This window comes from Helianthus annuus, chromosome 2 (genome assembly GCF_002127325.2).
Source record: "Helianthus annuus cultivar XRQ/B chromosome 2, HanXRQr2.0-SUNRISE, whole genome shotgun sequence".
Taxonomy (NCBI): Eukaryota; Viridiplantae; Streptophyta; class Magnoliopsida; order Asterales; family Asteraceae; genus Helianthus; species Helianthus annuus.
This window is the reverse complement of record NC_035434.2, coordinates 27927452-27943639: the sequence shown is the minus strand read 5'-3', so window position 1 is coordinate 27943639 and position 16188 is coordinate 27927452. Positions and strand designations below refer to the sequence as shown.

The 16188-nt window shown below is 41.1% G+C and overlaps 1 protein-coding gene and 1 long non-coding RNA gene across 2 annotated transcripts; one reads left to right on the top strand and one right to left on the bottom strand.

Annotated features, from left to right (window-relative positions):
- Window positions 1-9587: 9587 nt before the first annotated feature.
- LOC118487169 lies at window positions 9588-11106 on the bottom strand. Its single transcript, XR_004880581.1, has 3 exons — window positions 10760-11106; window positions 10065-10125; window positions 9588-9648 (listed from the first exon to the last, which is right to left on the bottom strand). It is a non-coding gene; the product is annotated as an uncharacterized LOC118487169 (long non-coding RNA).
- Window positions 11107-14788: 3682 nt separating this feature from the next.
- Window positions 14789-15927, top strand: LOC110892837. Its single transcript, XM_022139980.1, has 2 exons — window positions 14789-14936; window positions 15311-15927. The coding sequence occupies exons 1-2, from the start codon at window positions 14789-14791 to the stop codon at window positions 15925-15927; spliced, it is 765 nt and encodes a 254-aa protein (XP_021995672.1).
- Window positions 15928-16188: the final 261 nt, after the last annotated feature.

Below are 16188 nucleotides of genomic sequence, written 5' to 3'. Positions count from 1 at the left end.
GCTGCTTGAAAAGTTTCCCACAATCTCGATGTAAACCGAGCATCGCGATCAGAAATGATGTCTCGAGGCGTACCATGATTCTTAATGATCTCGTCGGTGTAGATTTGGGCTAGCTTGGCCACCTTATAGTCTTCTCGTATTGGCAGAAAGTGGGCTGATTTGGTTAGACGGTCGACTATAACCCAAATACTGTCGTGACCTGATGGCGTGGTCGGAAGCTTAGTTATGAAATCCATAGCTATGCTTTCCCACTTCCATACGGGTATCGGCGGTTGTTCGAGTAAGCCTGAAGGTCTTTGGTGTTCAGCCTTGACTCTTGCACAAGTTAAACAGCTACCAACATATAGAGCAATATCCCTTTTCATCCCAGGCCACCAGTACTTGTAGCGAAGGTCCTGGTACATTTTGTCCGCACCGGGATGAATGGAATATCGGGATTTGTGGGCTTCGTTCATGATGATCTTTCGCAAATCTGTCCTCCTCGGAACCCAGATTCGGTCCAGATAATAGAATATCCCGTTGGCCTTGCTCACGAGCTGAGTTCCATCGTGATAGATTCGTTCTTTCTTCAACGTACGCTCGTTAAAGCAAGCGTGTTGTGCTTCGCGGATGAGAGCTTCGAGGTTATACTGAGCCTGGATGTTTCGAACACCTATCACGTAATTCTTTCTGCTGAGGGCGTCTGCAACTACATTCGCCTTGCCTGGGTGATAACGGATCTCACAGTCGTAATCGTTGAGAAGTTCTACCCATCGGCGTTGACGCATATTGAGTTCTCTCTGGTTAAAGATATGTTGTAGGCTCTTGTGATCGGTGAAGATCGTACACCTTGTACCATACAGGTAGTGTCGCCAAATCTTTAAGGCAAAGACAACTGCGCCTAGCTTGAGGTCATGGGTTGTATAGTTCTTCTCGTGGATTTTGAGCTGTCGAGATGCGTAAGCTATAACCTTGTCTCGTTGCATGAGAACACAGCCAAGTCCAAGGTTTGAAGCATCACAATAGACAACGAAGTCATCGCTTCCGTCCGGCAGTGTAAGAACTGGTGCATGGCACAGCATGTGTTTGAGGGTTTGGAAAGCAGTCTCCTGCGCGGTTCCCCACACAAAAGGCTTGTCTTTATGAGTAAGGGAGGTAAGCGGTACAGCAATCTTTGAGAATCCTTCGATGAATCGCCGATAGTATCCGGCTAATCCGAGAAAAGAGCGAACTTCTGACGGATTCTTTGGTGTAACCCATCCCTTGACTGCCTCAATCTTTGCAGGATCAACGTGTATACCCCGACTATTCACAATGTGACCCAGAAATTGAACCTCCTCCAACCAGAACTCACACTTGGAGAATTTGGCGTAGAGTTGGTTTCCCTGAAGCAACTCGAGAACCAATCGCAAATGCTGCGCATGTTCGGCCCTCGATCTGGAATAGATCAGGACATCGTCGATAAATACAATGACGAAACGGTCTAAGAACGGTTTACACACGCGATTCATCAGATCCATAAAGACCGCGGGTGCGTTGGTCAGACCAAAAGGCATGACAACAAATTCGTAGTGGCCGTATCGGGTTCGAAAAGCGGTTTTGGGTATGTCTTCCTCTTGAATCCGCAACTGATGGTAGCCTGAACGTAGATCAATCTTGGAGAAACACTGAGCACCTTGTAATTGGTCAAACAGATCATCGATTCTTGGTAAGGGGTATCGGTTCTTGATGGTCAGCTTGTTCAATTCCCGGTAATCGATGCACATTCGGAACGACCCGTCCTTCTTTTTGACGAAAAGGACTGGTGCGCCCCATGGAGAAGTGCTCGGGCGAATGAAGCCTTTTTCAAGTAACTCTTGGAGTTGGTTTGAGAGTTCTCGCATTTCAGATGGAGCGAGTCGATACGGAGCTTTGGCCACTGGGTTGGCTCCTGGAATAAGGTCGATTCGAAAGTCGATATCACGACTTGGAGGTAATCCAGGAAGATCATCAGGGAACACCTGAGGAAATTCTCGGACAACGGGGACATCCTTGACTTCAACTTTCCTTTTCTTGTCCGTCTCAGCTACAACAATGTTGGCCAAGAAGGCTCGATATTCCTTGCGGAGATATTTGCGAGCTTGAAGACATGACATGAGCTTGAGATCTTTTGCAGTAGTTTCACCATAAACACATAGAATATCACCACTAGCTAGCACAAAACGAATCATCTTATCGGAGCACACAACTTCAGCATGGTTTTCACGAAGAAAGTCCATGCCTACTATGACATCGAAACTTCCGAGCTGCATTGGAATGAGATTTATCGGGAATATATGATTGTTGAGCTCGAGAGTACAATCACGGAGCACAGAATTGACAGCAATGGTTCTTCCGGTAGCGACTTCTACTTCGAAGGGTGACGAAAGATAAGAGCGCTTACGTCTAAGAAGTTTCTCAAACTCAAATGACACAAAGCAGTTATCGGCTCCAGTATCAAACAAACATGATGCATATATACCATTCACAAGGAACGTACCATTGACCACGTTGTTATCAGCTTGAGCCTGGCGTGCGTTGATGTTGAAAGTTCTGGCGTGAGCGGCTTGTTGTTGAGGCTGCTGTTGTTGTTGCTGGGGTTGTTGAGCTTCTTGTTTCACCACTCTGTTCGGGCACCGGTTTGCGAAGTGGTTAGGGTCACCACATGCAAAGCAGGTCCGAACATTGTTTGCCGGGGCCTGTGCAGCTTGAGGAGCTTGAGGAACAGGTAGCAGGGCTTGGTTAACAGCGGCTTGAGCTTGCGTTTGACGAGGACCATAGCGGCAATTCGCAGTGAAATGCCCGTAAACGTTGCAGTGGGCACAGAAACGGCAGGCCACACCCACCGGGTGATGATAAGAACATGTAGCACAGAGTGGGTGGGGGCCGGTGTACGCACGCTTAGCCGGCGGCGCATTGATCACTGGCGCAGTGCGCTGTGGTTGTTGCTGTTGTGGCGGTACTGACTGTAGAGGAGCAGCATTGGTTGCGGCGGCGCAATTCTTGTTCTTCTTTCTTCTTCTCGAGGACTTGGAGGCTTGAGCAGTAGGGTTGTCGGTTGATGCGGCAGTAACTTGATGCAACGACTTGGATGGCTTATCCCAGACACCAGCCTTAACTCGCTTGTCGTTAATCTCGGCAGCGAGTAGGTAGGTTTCCTCGATTGATGCGGGTTTGGCGGCGAACACATAATCTGCAACACAATCCGGAAGAGCACGGATGTATTTCTTGATGGTCATCTCGGGAGTCTTGACCTGGTCTGGACAGATAATGCTCAGTTGTTTGAAACGGGCGGTGAGACCAGCGTTGTCGCCCTCCTTCTGCTTGATGGTCCAGAACTCATCCTCCAACTTTTGGCGTTCGTGGGGAGGACAGAACTCGTCCAGCATGATAGCCTTCAGTTCCTCCCACGTCAGCTCGTAGGCAGCGTCGTTCCCGCGCTTATTCCTTTCGGCTGTCCACCAGTCCAATGCCCGCGACTGGAAGACACCGGTAGCATTGAGAGTTCGAAGATGATCCGGGCATCCGCTTTGACGAAGGGTAACTTCCACAGAGTCAAACCAGTGAAATAAGCCTGTAGGGCCCTCTTCACCGGTGAACTCCTTGGGTCCACATGCCTTAAATTGCTTGAAACTGAACGGAGCTTTGCTGGGTTCAGTGAGGGTTCGGGATTCTTCCGACGACTTGCTGGTGTTTTCGTACACCTCACTGACAGCTTTCGCTACAGACCTTGAGATGAGCTTGGCGAGACGTCGGTCTCTCTTTTCCTGACGAGAAAGGTTTTGGCGAATTCTTGATGATGACGACATGGTCTGCAATAGACATCGCCATAGGGCTCAACACAACGAATTCGAATCTCGCACGTCTTATCTTACTAAAGCTTAGAATCACGTCGCATCTCACGTCACGTAGCACATATAATCACATAAGCACATAATCATAGAGGCACATAAGCACAGAAACAATTAGAGCACATAAGCAATTAAGCAAATAGAGCACTTAATTTCCTAACCACGTACGCATTTTTATCACCGAGGCGGTCAGAAAACAGAAACCTATAACCACAAGTCGAGTGCCGTTCGTTTTGCATATCGGATAGCATCACATTGTATCGTCCAACTTAGTCGTATAGCGTAGCATAGCACACTGGTTTTGTTTAGATCACATCAACAGGGGTTCGAATCGAGATAGGATAGCAACAAAAGTCACGCAGATCGATAAACAATGGAGCAATCAACGAATCTTTAAAACACATAAACAGGTAAATCATATAAAATCAACGAAGCAACACTCAAAATCGGAAAATGGATTGTCTGCGGCTACTAGACTTTGACTAACCATGGCAATTTAACTATTCGCAGTTGACTTGTCGTCACTTTCGGCTCTAGGGGACATGTTTCTGCCTCGATTCTTGGGCATTATGCACGCGCATTCTAGGCCATACTCGTGAGTTCAGGTCGTTGGAGTCCGTCAATTGCCTTGGCGAGATAAAATGAAGTTGGAGTAACTGCCAAGGTTAGGGTTTCACCCCTAGCTCAGCAATTTCTTCCTTGTTTTAAGAAAATCTAGAGGAAAATTTTCATCAAATTACGGGTTTCAGCCCTGATTTGGTATAATTCTCCCCCGTTTGTTGATAGAAAATCGCACAGAATAATTGGCAAAATTTGTAATTTAGGCAGGAATTCGCGGGTTTCACTCCTAATCCCGTCCAAATTACGAAATTTGGCTCGGAGTTCGGATGTAATGATAGAATAGAAGGGAACAACATAAAATAAGCACATAAACTTGGTCTCTTGGTTCCTAGCTATAGTCTAGGTCTCTAAGACAGCGATCCGGACTAGATCGTGTCTAATCCTAATTCCCTATAGTTATGGCTCTGATACCAATCTGTCACACCCCAACCGATGGCGGAATCATCGGGGCGCGGCACTGAGCGAAACAGATTGTTCAGAAGTTTCCACAACAACTATCATACAATTCAGTTATATAACACGTCCCATACCGTGTCCCAAATAATAACAAGTTATCATAGAAATCAACTAAACAATATGGGAACTGTTCCGACAACTCAGATTCTTAATTATTACAGACCGAATTTAAATATTGTTTTAAGACTTCTAGACGGCTAACTATAGATCTTACTGACTACAGGTGCCAGTACCAGATCTACAGATAATTATGGCCCTGGAGCAGGTATGTGGACACTGTCCTAAGGTCACAGGCTCCTAGAAGCTTATTATTGCCTCGCTTCCCTAGCACGCTAGTAGCTTAAACACCTGTCACATACGTTAAAATAAAAGTCAATACATATAATGTAAAGGTGAGTACACAAGTTTGATATAGCATATAAAGTTCGAAAAGTTTACGCATAACCAAACACGTACACAAGGGCAAACGATGCATGTAAATTATCAACATGGGACCATCGATACCAATGACTTCGAGTTGACTGTCCGAGACAGTTCGCAATACATGATTACCACCGTAATCCATGCAGGTAATTGTCCTTAGCAACCCCCGTGTGAACGGGTGCTGAGTCCAAACTATAGTACTACGTTGCTAAAGCAGGTAGATAGCACTCCACGTGTAAACATAATAAACAGCAATCATTTAGACAAGTAATACATGCAAGTAGGTTAGCGTTCAGATAGTTTGTGTTGTTTGTGAATTTGATAGATTACGTATGTAACACCCAAAAGTGCTGAAAGCAAAAAGGGATCGAGTATACTCACAGTGATTGATGTGGATTGGAGGGAGCACTGAGAATAGGTTAGCCTGAATAGTTCGATAACAATACAGTGAGTAATGCGGAAAAGTGAACAGTGGAAACTGGATCGGATGGACCAATCGATCGGACAGCTGTTCGATCGAGTGGGCTGTTCGATTGGTTTGAAAGTCCGTTCGAACATCCATTCGATCGGCCGGCTGGCTCGATCGGCTGGTTCCTTCAAGTGGATTGTTTCTTCCCTTGGTGAGAAGGATGTGTTTGTGTATGATGGTTTGTACTCTTGGAGTTCTTGCAGCATTACCTTTCAAGTTGGCCGATCGAACAGCTGTTCGATCGGTTAGCCCAACCGATCGGTTAGCAGCAAGGGCTTGACAAGATGTCACTCGATCGGGTGGCATGCTCGATCGGGTGACATTCCAATGTTTTGAAAAGGTTAAGTGTTTTGAAGTGTAGTATCTCATGATTCGAGTAGTAATGATTACAATCGAGTGGCTCGATCGATCGAATAGAACTCTGTCAATATTACACTTCATGAGTTTGTGGGACTAAGTGCTAGTCGATCGGTTAGCCTAGTCGATCGGCTGGCATAGTCGTTCGGTTGGGCTGTTCGATCGAACAGCCTAGCCGTTCGGCCAGCTTCTCGATTCGGTTAACCTTTCACTTAACACTTGGTTATTCCCGTTAATTGTTGATGTTTTAGAGATAGTTTGACTACGAGTTGAACCACAAAGCTGAAGTCCCTTCTTAGTCTACTGACTCGAGCAGGAATCACCCAAACTTGGTCAGAGGCGGTTTGGAACTTAAGTTCAACGTTTAACCCGAAATCGGTATATCTCTCGATAGAAACCGAATCTTGAACCATGTGTTTGTTTAGATTGATTTGTAAATCGGTTCAAGTCTCGTTTTCACCTTTTTGAGTGTAAAAGAGTTGAAAGATAGATGAAAACCCATCTTCCAATCCTTTTCCACCGTGAAATGTTAAGATCTTTGGAAGATTTTAGGTTATTTATGTGGAAATCGGTTAGATCTAAGTTATTCATGGTGGAATGATGCCAAAACTTAGTGTTCTTGAAGAACACATGATGACATCACCCAAGAACACCTAGATCTTGGTGATTTCATGGATGAAATCCAAGTTTTGAAAGATAGAAAGATGGAGAATCGATTAATGAACAAAAACGTACAAGGATTAGAGCGAAATACTTACCGGTTTGAGAGAAATCTGAGATTTAGTGAGAAGAAGAGGCTGGTCGGTCAGAGCTTTTCCAAAAGTGGAAAGTTTGACAAGGATAGCCCTATTTATAGGCTTCCAAAAGAGGAAAGGGTCAGCTGATCGAACAGCATCCCTGATCGAGCAGCTGTCCGATCGAACAGCCTGTTCGATCGGCTAGCCTGTTCGATCAGGTTGCCCTGTTCGATCGGCTTGCCTGGTTTTGAGTGTTTCGCGACGATTTTTGATATTTCGAGTTCGATAAACGATGATTTGAGAATGATAGAATTCCTAATCAAATTACTTTTAGTCTCAACTACTATATCTAACATACAAGCATCCTTACAACCATTTCGGGTTCGATTTCCATTGAGTTTGATTCACCTTTGAGTCTTGATTGATTTGATTGATTCACCACACACTTTAACATAAAGTAAACATGCACAAGTAACACATAAGGCACACACACACGTATAGAAGTACTAAAATTCCCACACTTGAGTTCGATGATTGATTTGATTAGCTTGATTATTGATTGACTAGCTTTATTGCATTGTTACTTCCTATCATTCACAGTCGGTCGTTGATTCATAGTTCGATTATCAGCCGATTAGTTTGATTATACAACACTTACTCCAAATAATATGAAAATCAAAATGAAACTAAAATGAAATTAATCTTTATTGATCTTTAATTCCAATAACAGTCAACTCTTGACTTTGACTTTGACTTTTTGGGAAAACACGGGGTGTTACAGCGTAAGGCTTCTACCCTGACGTTTTCTAGTTTCAATGCTTCTACCTGAGCATCTCGTATCTGTGCAGGAAGACTAGACTGAATAGTAAGCTGTAGTGCTCGTACGCGTCTAGGTAGAGTGTCCTTTCGACTTAGAGCGTCAGCCACAACATTGGCTTTGCCTGGATGGTACTTGATGGCACATTCGTAATCGTTCAGTAGTTCAACTCATCGACGTTGACGCATCTTCAATTCCTTCTGCTTGAAGATATGCTCGAGACTCCTGTGATCGGCAGTAAACTTTGAAATCGGCAGTCTAAAGTTACCCTCCCGGAAGAAGGCAGCATACAAAGTTATGTAACCGAGAGGTGCGTCCACGGCGGTAGAACCAGCAGTAGGGTATTGAGCCCCCCACTCAGGGCGAAAACCCATACCTTGAACAAGGTTATGGAATTCTTCCCCTTTCCACCCAATAACCGCTTGATCAGGACTAGGAGGACCTTTGCCTTTATTCTTCCTCTTTCTTTGAGAAGGATTAGTACTAGAGATGGTGAAGATAAGGACCAACCAAAAGAAAATATCCAAACAAGGTATGGAAACAAAGGAGAAGAAATGAAGGAGATAGAGAAATCACACTTCGAATTTGAAAAAGTGAGGAGAAAGGAAGTAACCCGCCTCCTATTTATACCCATCACATTTAATGCGATGGGTAGTGGGCCGTCAGAATCCAGGAAAAGCAACCAACAGAAGAAAGACACGTCAGAGGAGAGAGAAGACGTCACCTCTTTTTTCGGGAGCATGGGTAACAGGGCCTGACGACGTGATAGAAAGTAACTGAAAAGGCGCCTGTTCATCTCCGACAAGACAGGGACATCAGACAGTCACATCAACATCCTCCCCAAGACACCAAAACTTCCATCAGAAGGAAACAATAAGTGCCATGCGCGATGCGCCATGCGTCCATTTGGCTCAACTTCTTCAAGTTGCCAAAACCCATGCGCCATTCGTCCATTTGGCTCAACTTCTTCAAGTTGCCAAAACCCATGCGCCATGCGTCCATTTGGCTCAACTTTTACAAGTTGCCAAAACCCATGTGCCATGCGTCCCTTTGGCTCAACTTCTTCAAGTTGCCAAAACCCATGCGCCATGCGTCCATTTGGCTCAACTTTTTCAAGTCGCCAAAACCCACGCGCCATGCGTCCATTTAGCTCAACTTTTTCAAGTTGCCAAAACCCATGCGCCATGCTTCCGTTTGGCATATTTATAAGTTACCAAAATTCATACGCCACAAAAGCCACTAAACTTATAAGTCCAGAATCCCTCCTAGACGATCAACTCAACTAGAAGGCACACTGGACTGGGGGGACTTGAAGAGGTATGGTCCCAATTCCCTGCCTACATGGCAGGGACCACACCTCCTTTTCAAAGCACACATTGCGCCTACATCAGCAACATAATCCACAAGCTTCTAGAAGCTTCTGGAAAATGTCAAGGTGGCACCGAAGATGCTTTATCCGACAAAAGGATGAATACGTGTCACCAGTCGCAGAGCTCCACATAGGCCTGTGGCAAATCAGGGAGCAGAGCTGACAGCACCAGTACGAGGTTTCCAGCATGGACAAAGGCAGGCGAGCCACGTGTACCACTACACCGGCTATGACAGAGGAGACCAAGAGGATATTCCCCTTGGTCGGATAGCTGGCGCGCAACCACAGCTGGCACAACTGCTCCTCCCTTCTTCACCCTCCGGCTATAAATAAGACCCTTCATCATCCAGGTTGTAACAGCCCGCCCAGACTAGGGCTGACGTGTCACTATAACAGTAATCAGAATCAAACGTCATTCCATTAAATAGCTTAAAACGTTACAATAGTTTACAATAATTACAAAAAAAAAAATTATTAACTTTATAAAAATCCTGTGAGTGATTCATCCCCTAAGCTCTCTTCCCCAGTCTTCTCAAAGATAAACCTGTAACCTAACGTACATAAAACACATATGCACGCCTGAGTAAACTTACTCAGTGGGACAACAACTATAAAGCGTATAAATCCTTAACTATATCTATATAACAACCAATATACGTAACACATTGAGTTAGCCACATTCGGTGAGTCACATTCGGTAGTTCGGTGCGTAGTTAGTTCACATTCGGTGCGTCACATAATCACATTCGGTAATTCGGTGCGTCATATTCTATAACTCGGTGCGTCATATACGGTAATTCGGGGCGTCAAATTCATATTTGCTATAAACAATATTACTATATCCATATACATATATCACACCACATAATCTTAAAGACCATAAAAGCATATAAAAACGACTTTAAATTTCTGACAACGAGGTTGCAAAAATCTATATCCGTACACATAAGTTGTTTAGAATCCATACCTTATTTTCAAAAAGCGAAACCATAAAGAATTCGTGCGTGTGGAATAAACGTTGTCAAAGCCTACAATTTATTTCCGTCGTAAGTTTAAATCTAATAATTTGGTGGCAGTGATTTAAAATCAAAACATTATATAATGTTTTGATACTAAAGGTAAGTTTTCTCAACAAGTCAATGATTAGTAAAACAAAATATTAAAAACAATTCCAACAGTTTAGTTTCAAAAGAAATATCTATATATGAAAAGAAACTAGTTTCCCTCATTCTTATAAAAAAAAATATATGTATATATATGCATAGTTTCTTAAAAATACATTTAAATTAAAAAAAAAATTACATGATGCTGGTCAACGCAGTTTTCAATATACAACTTACAAGTTTTAACTACCAAATTTGATATGAACTTATTTAGAGAACCGATATATACCATTTGAAACAATTCGTCAAATATGAAATTTACTATATAATAAATTTGTTTAAAAAAAATGCATCATTGCAAGAAGAAATGGATTTGGCAAAACATAGACATAATAAGAAATCTGTTGAGGTTCTAAGTGCCATGCATCTTCCCCACTAAAGAACCTTAGAACAACCCCTTTTTGTTCCATAATTTGTTGCCAAAGATAACATGATACTAATCAATATGATACGGATTTTAAACAGTAAGACAAGACGATTAGATTGGTATGAAGATTACCTCGATCGATGCCCGTCTCGACACCGACGGCTTGACCGGAATAGCGTGCGGTGGTGGCGGCGAGTTTCCAAAAGCCGGTGCTCGATAAGTAAGGGACGATTTGGTGAGAGATGTGTGCTAGAAACAAGTAGAGCATCATAATATAGGGTTTAGTCGTGTGCTTTATTTTTGTAAACTCGCATAATTTGGGCCGAAGATATGAACTTAGAAGGGAATGTTTCTGCCAGCTCGATACGCGCTTAAGATCCCGTGATTTATGGTGAGAGATTTCGAGATAACAAGGTAAGTGATCGTGATTCGTTTGGGTGATTTGAGGGCCGTAGGAACCGGTGGAGTTTGGCCGGATTATGGGCCAGAAAATAAAATATTGCTGGAAGGTAGATAAATGGATTTTAAAAACTTTTTCATTTAGGCTACATACTTTAACTTAATTACAATCACCCCCTTAAACTTTCATTCTAAAAAAATAATCAATCTCTTCTCATTTCTTTTAAATAATACTTTAAACTTATACTAATCAAAATAAGTTTACATAATAACTATACTAGGATTTATAAATACAACTTTTCAGAAATAACAAATCTTTTATAAGCTCTTAGATGTGACCATTAAATGACATTTAATAACATATGTTTTAGGGTTTAAAAAAAAATCGGGTTGTTACACAGGTTGAATCATCTTGCTCTCCCATTTCACACACTCAACACACACTGTTATTTCTCCTCAAAACAGTACTTATTCTCACGCCGGAGCCTGGTTAAGAGGGAAACCCCCATATTCCCCTCTTAACGAGACTAACGGTGTTGCTGTTTTGCAGGATCTTGGTCATTTCCAGCGAGTAGAAAGGAGATTGAACCCACAGAGGAAACAACCCCACAGATTAACCTCGGTGTTAACCTGTGTTTCAACATTTAGGTTTTAATTTCATGTTTTATTGTTGTAGTACATGTATTATGTTTTGCTTTTTGTCATGTTGTTTAAGGGTGAGAGGTTTCAAGATGCATACAAAGTGCTCGATGAAATGCTTCAACCATGTTTATAAGGTAAGTATATTTGGCAATTTTTGTTTCAATGCGATTTGGAATGTGCGGAATCCTTGATACTTGTAGTCTACTCTTATTGAGGATATGCGGATAGTTATGCAGCAACAAAGGCAAGTCCATGTTTTTATTGGGTATACTTTCAAACAACTAAGAGTTAACTGTCATTTTCGTCCTTCTGGTTTGTTCACTTTTGCCATTTCAGGCCAATTTTCAAAAATGCATCAGTTTCCACTTCAGTCCAAAAATTAAAACCCAGTTAAGTTAGACAGGTTAAATGAAGGGTATTATTGTCAATTCATATCTTTTTTTTTGCACCTTATTTTATGAATTGACAATAATACCCTTCATTTAACTTATCTGGCTTAATTGGGTTTTAGTTTTTAGACTGAAGTGGCACGTTTCCAGTATGTGTATGTTAGAGAGGAAACTGGTACATTTTTAAAAATTGGCCTGGAATGGCAAAAGACCTTAACTCAAAAACTAATGTTTTAATATATTTCAATGAATTTTGAATGATTTTTACAAGTAGTTTTATATTGTGGGATCTAATTGGTGTTAAGCACTTTATATTAATACCGATCTAAATAGAGTTAGGATTATATTAAAATAAGTTTGGTTACCGGCTGGTGGTAGAAGGGGCTGAAAGGCTTGATGGGTGCAAACCTTACCGTATTTATAATTCAAGCTTATGTTATGGTGAGGGGGTAACTTTGTAGAATAGTAACCAAGTTTTAAAAGTGTTCCAATTATGTCACTCAAGTTTCAAAAGTGTTCCAATCATATCACTCAACATTCATTTTCATTAAAATTAAGGGTTTTTTCATCCATTTCATAGGTAATCATGGTGATATGGATTTTTGTTTCTTTTTTCCCTTAGGCTAGTGGGTATGGTGACATCCCATCCTTGGAGGACTATCCGCCACGTAGGCGCCACGTCTTATATTAAAATAATCCGACCCCAACATTTTTTGTTTCTTTTTTCCCTTAACTTGTTTTTTTTTAATTTTTAATGTAATTAAAGTTTTTTTTGAATAAATATAATTTCATATATTAAAATAATCCGACCCCAACATCTTATGCTCTTTTTCTTCTTGACATATGGAAAAAAGGACATGGCTCGATTTGAATGTTAAGCTATCTAATTGGGACAAAAACGATACGAGTGACCTAATTAGAAACTTTTAAAACTTGGTTACTATTCTGTAACATTTTCCCAATTTATAATTAATATAAATAAAGCTAGGAAAAGGTAAAAAGAATACATAATTCCATCATAGGAAGAACTCGTGGTCTGATGAAGAACTTACGAATAGAACTACTCTGCTACTGGTGAGTTTTTTAAATCATGTTTATGTTTTTGTTATTTTTTATTTAATTTTGTGAGTTCTGCAAATCCAAGAATCTTGGACCTGGATCAATGGATGTGTGTTCTTAATTTTGGTAGAATTTTGTACTTAACTGTTGGTGCAACTCAAAATTATGTCACAACGAGCTCTTTATATTGATACCAAGCTAAATGGAGTTTGACTGATGTTAAAAATGATTTTATGGTATTGCATACAGATTCTCAAACCTTTTTGCACTGCATCCTGAATTTCAAACCCATCTAAACCAAATTGTAATCTCAAACTTTCCATTTTACTCATATTTGCGATTTTTTTTTTTATTTTGAGTTCAGAAAAACAAGATTGTAATAGACAATTTATTAGACCTACTATTTGAATTAGTCTGAAGATGTCCTCTAGATTTTTCTTCCTTCCCTTTTAAGCAAATTCAAGGCTTCGAAATGGAGACTGGGAGAAAAAGAGATAGTTGGCAACAATCTTTGTCTTCTTTCAACCAATTTTTTGAAACCAATAAATATTGTTGTTGAGTCCATTTGGGTTGGTAATTATAACTACCATGTTTAACATATTGGTTTGGCTGATGTAAACATAAAACTTTTGAGCTTTTTGTTGGTTTAAAACGATATAGGACATACGAAGCTTGCTGGTGTTAAAACCTTCTTATAGTTAACATTTGGCTGTTGAGACTAGCGACCACGGAGCACTCTATTAGAATCACTAGCTTGATGATGGTAAGAAGAAGCAGCGATTTAGGGTGGAAAGGAGTTAACAGATATGGCTATCCAGGGAAAAGAAAAGCCAAGTGGCAATGGTAAGAAGAAGGTAACGATCTTTCCCCTCTTTATAATTATTCTCTTAACTGTTTTGCTAGTAAAAAGGTTAGTTTGGCCTATCGATTACTCTTTTACGATGTTAAGCATTAAACCAAAAATTAGGTGTAATACTTTAAATATATTCAAAATAAATTTAAGAAAATAACCTCATGATTCTGTTTAAATACATGATTTACTTCATCATAAAAAAACAGAAATTTAAAGATTTAATGTCTGGAAAATGTATGAAAGATTTAATGTTTTATTTGACTATAGCTTTTATTTCTAGTGAGGCTGCAGGGTATGGGGACGTCCCCATCCCGTCTCGGTCCGGCGACGCTAGAAACACCATCCCCCCCCCCCCCCGCGGCCCGTCCTAATCGTCTCAGTCTCGACGATGGCGACGCAGCAAAAAATGTGGGCCCCCTCCATAAAGTAGCCGTTAGGAAAATTAAAAAAAAAAAGATAATTTGAATTTCCCAAAAAAGGCAACGGTCAAAAGCAACAATTTATATAAATTTCAAATCTATTTTCACCTCCATTCACCATTTTAACCCCATTTTCTCATCCCTCTCACTTTATTTTTATAAATCTTCTTCCACTTTTATAACCTTATACTCTATCATGGATCCCTTCAACAACCCGAACAATCCGAACAACCCGAACAATCCCTACAACCCGACCCAACCGAATGTTTTCTCGGTTCCGGGATATTATCCGACGCTAGAACCGAAGCAATTCTCGCAATATTCATCAAATGCGTTTGCATCATTCCAACACTCACCAAACCAATTCGCTTAATTCTCTCAAAATCAAGCCCTTCAACAAATGATGATGCGGGGTGCTTTTAATTTCCCACCAAACCCGACACCACCCGTTCAACCCCAACCGATCCCGACGCAACCCGTTCAACCCCAATCCGAACCCGACGACGATGTTGAGGTTGTTCTCGAAACCCAACCGCTTATAGAAAAAGGCAAACGATAAAAAGGCAAGCAAGTGGTGGGTGACAAACCCGACAAACCGAAGCCGAAACCGTGGACGCCAATCGAAGAAGAAGCCTTAGCTAAGGCTTACATAGGCACGTCTACACACCCGACAAAAGGTTGGTATTTTTTTTAAAGTTTATCTTTTTTTTAAGTTTATCCTTTTTTTAAAGTTTATATATTTTTTTAAAGTTTATATTTTTTTGTAATTTTTGTAACAGTTTATAATTTTTTTAAGGTTTATCTTTTTTTTTATAAAAGATTATATATATTGTAACAGTTTATAAGTTTATGTAATAATTTTTTAAGGTTTATGTTTTTTATATTTTGGTAACAGTTTATATATTTGTTTGGTTTTTTATAGGTAATAATCAAACGGGTGACGGGTTTTGGACGAAGGTTTTGGCGAAGTTCCTCGAGCTTATGGACAAAGGCCCATATCGAGATATCGATTCGGTGTCATTGAAGTGGCGGAAAATGAACGGGTTCGTCAATAAATTTTGCGAGGAGTATAATAAAATATATACAAGTGGGCGTCGTAGCGGCATGAGCGACGAGGATGTGTTCAAACAAGCGTTGGAGAAGTATAAGTCGAACAATGGTAATACCAACTTTGCACACGTCCGCGCGTGGGAAATTTTGAAAACGCACCCAAAATGGGCGCCGATTCCCAACGAGGTGGAGATGGCGAAACGACAAAAAACATCGGAAACGGGTAGTTTTAGCACCGGTGGATCGGACGCGAGATGTCACATTAACTTAAATGATGACACCGAGTTTGACGAAGAGGAATACGTCGTACATGAAGCGGAGCGTCCACCGGGCCGAGACAAATCAAAGAAAGAGCGAGCCAAGGGGAAAGAAAAGGAAAAGGTGGATCTGAAGATGGAAGAGTTTATGGTACACCTTAAAACGTACACGGACGTCTCGGCCCAAAAGGCGAAGGCGAAGGAGCGGGCCGTCGAAGAAAAACTCGTGTAGCGGAAGAAAAGTTACGCGAAAAGGTCCGGTTGTCTAATGAGAAAATCCGAATTTCCGATGAAAAGATTCGGCTCAAGGAATGGGAAATAATAACGATGGATGTCGATGAGTATCCCGAGCCGAAACGTTCGATGTTGAAAAAACTACAAACCGACATCATGAAGAAACATCAAATTATTTAAGTCTACGTTTTTTTTATTATGTTTATGTTTTTTTTATTAAGTTTATGTTTTTTTATGTTTATGTAATGTGTTTTTAATA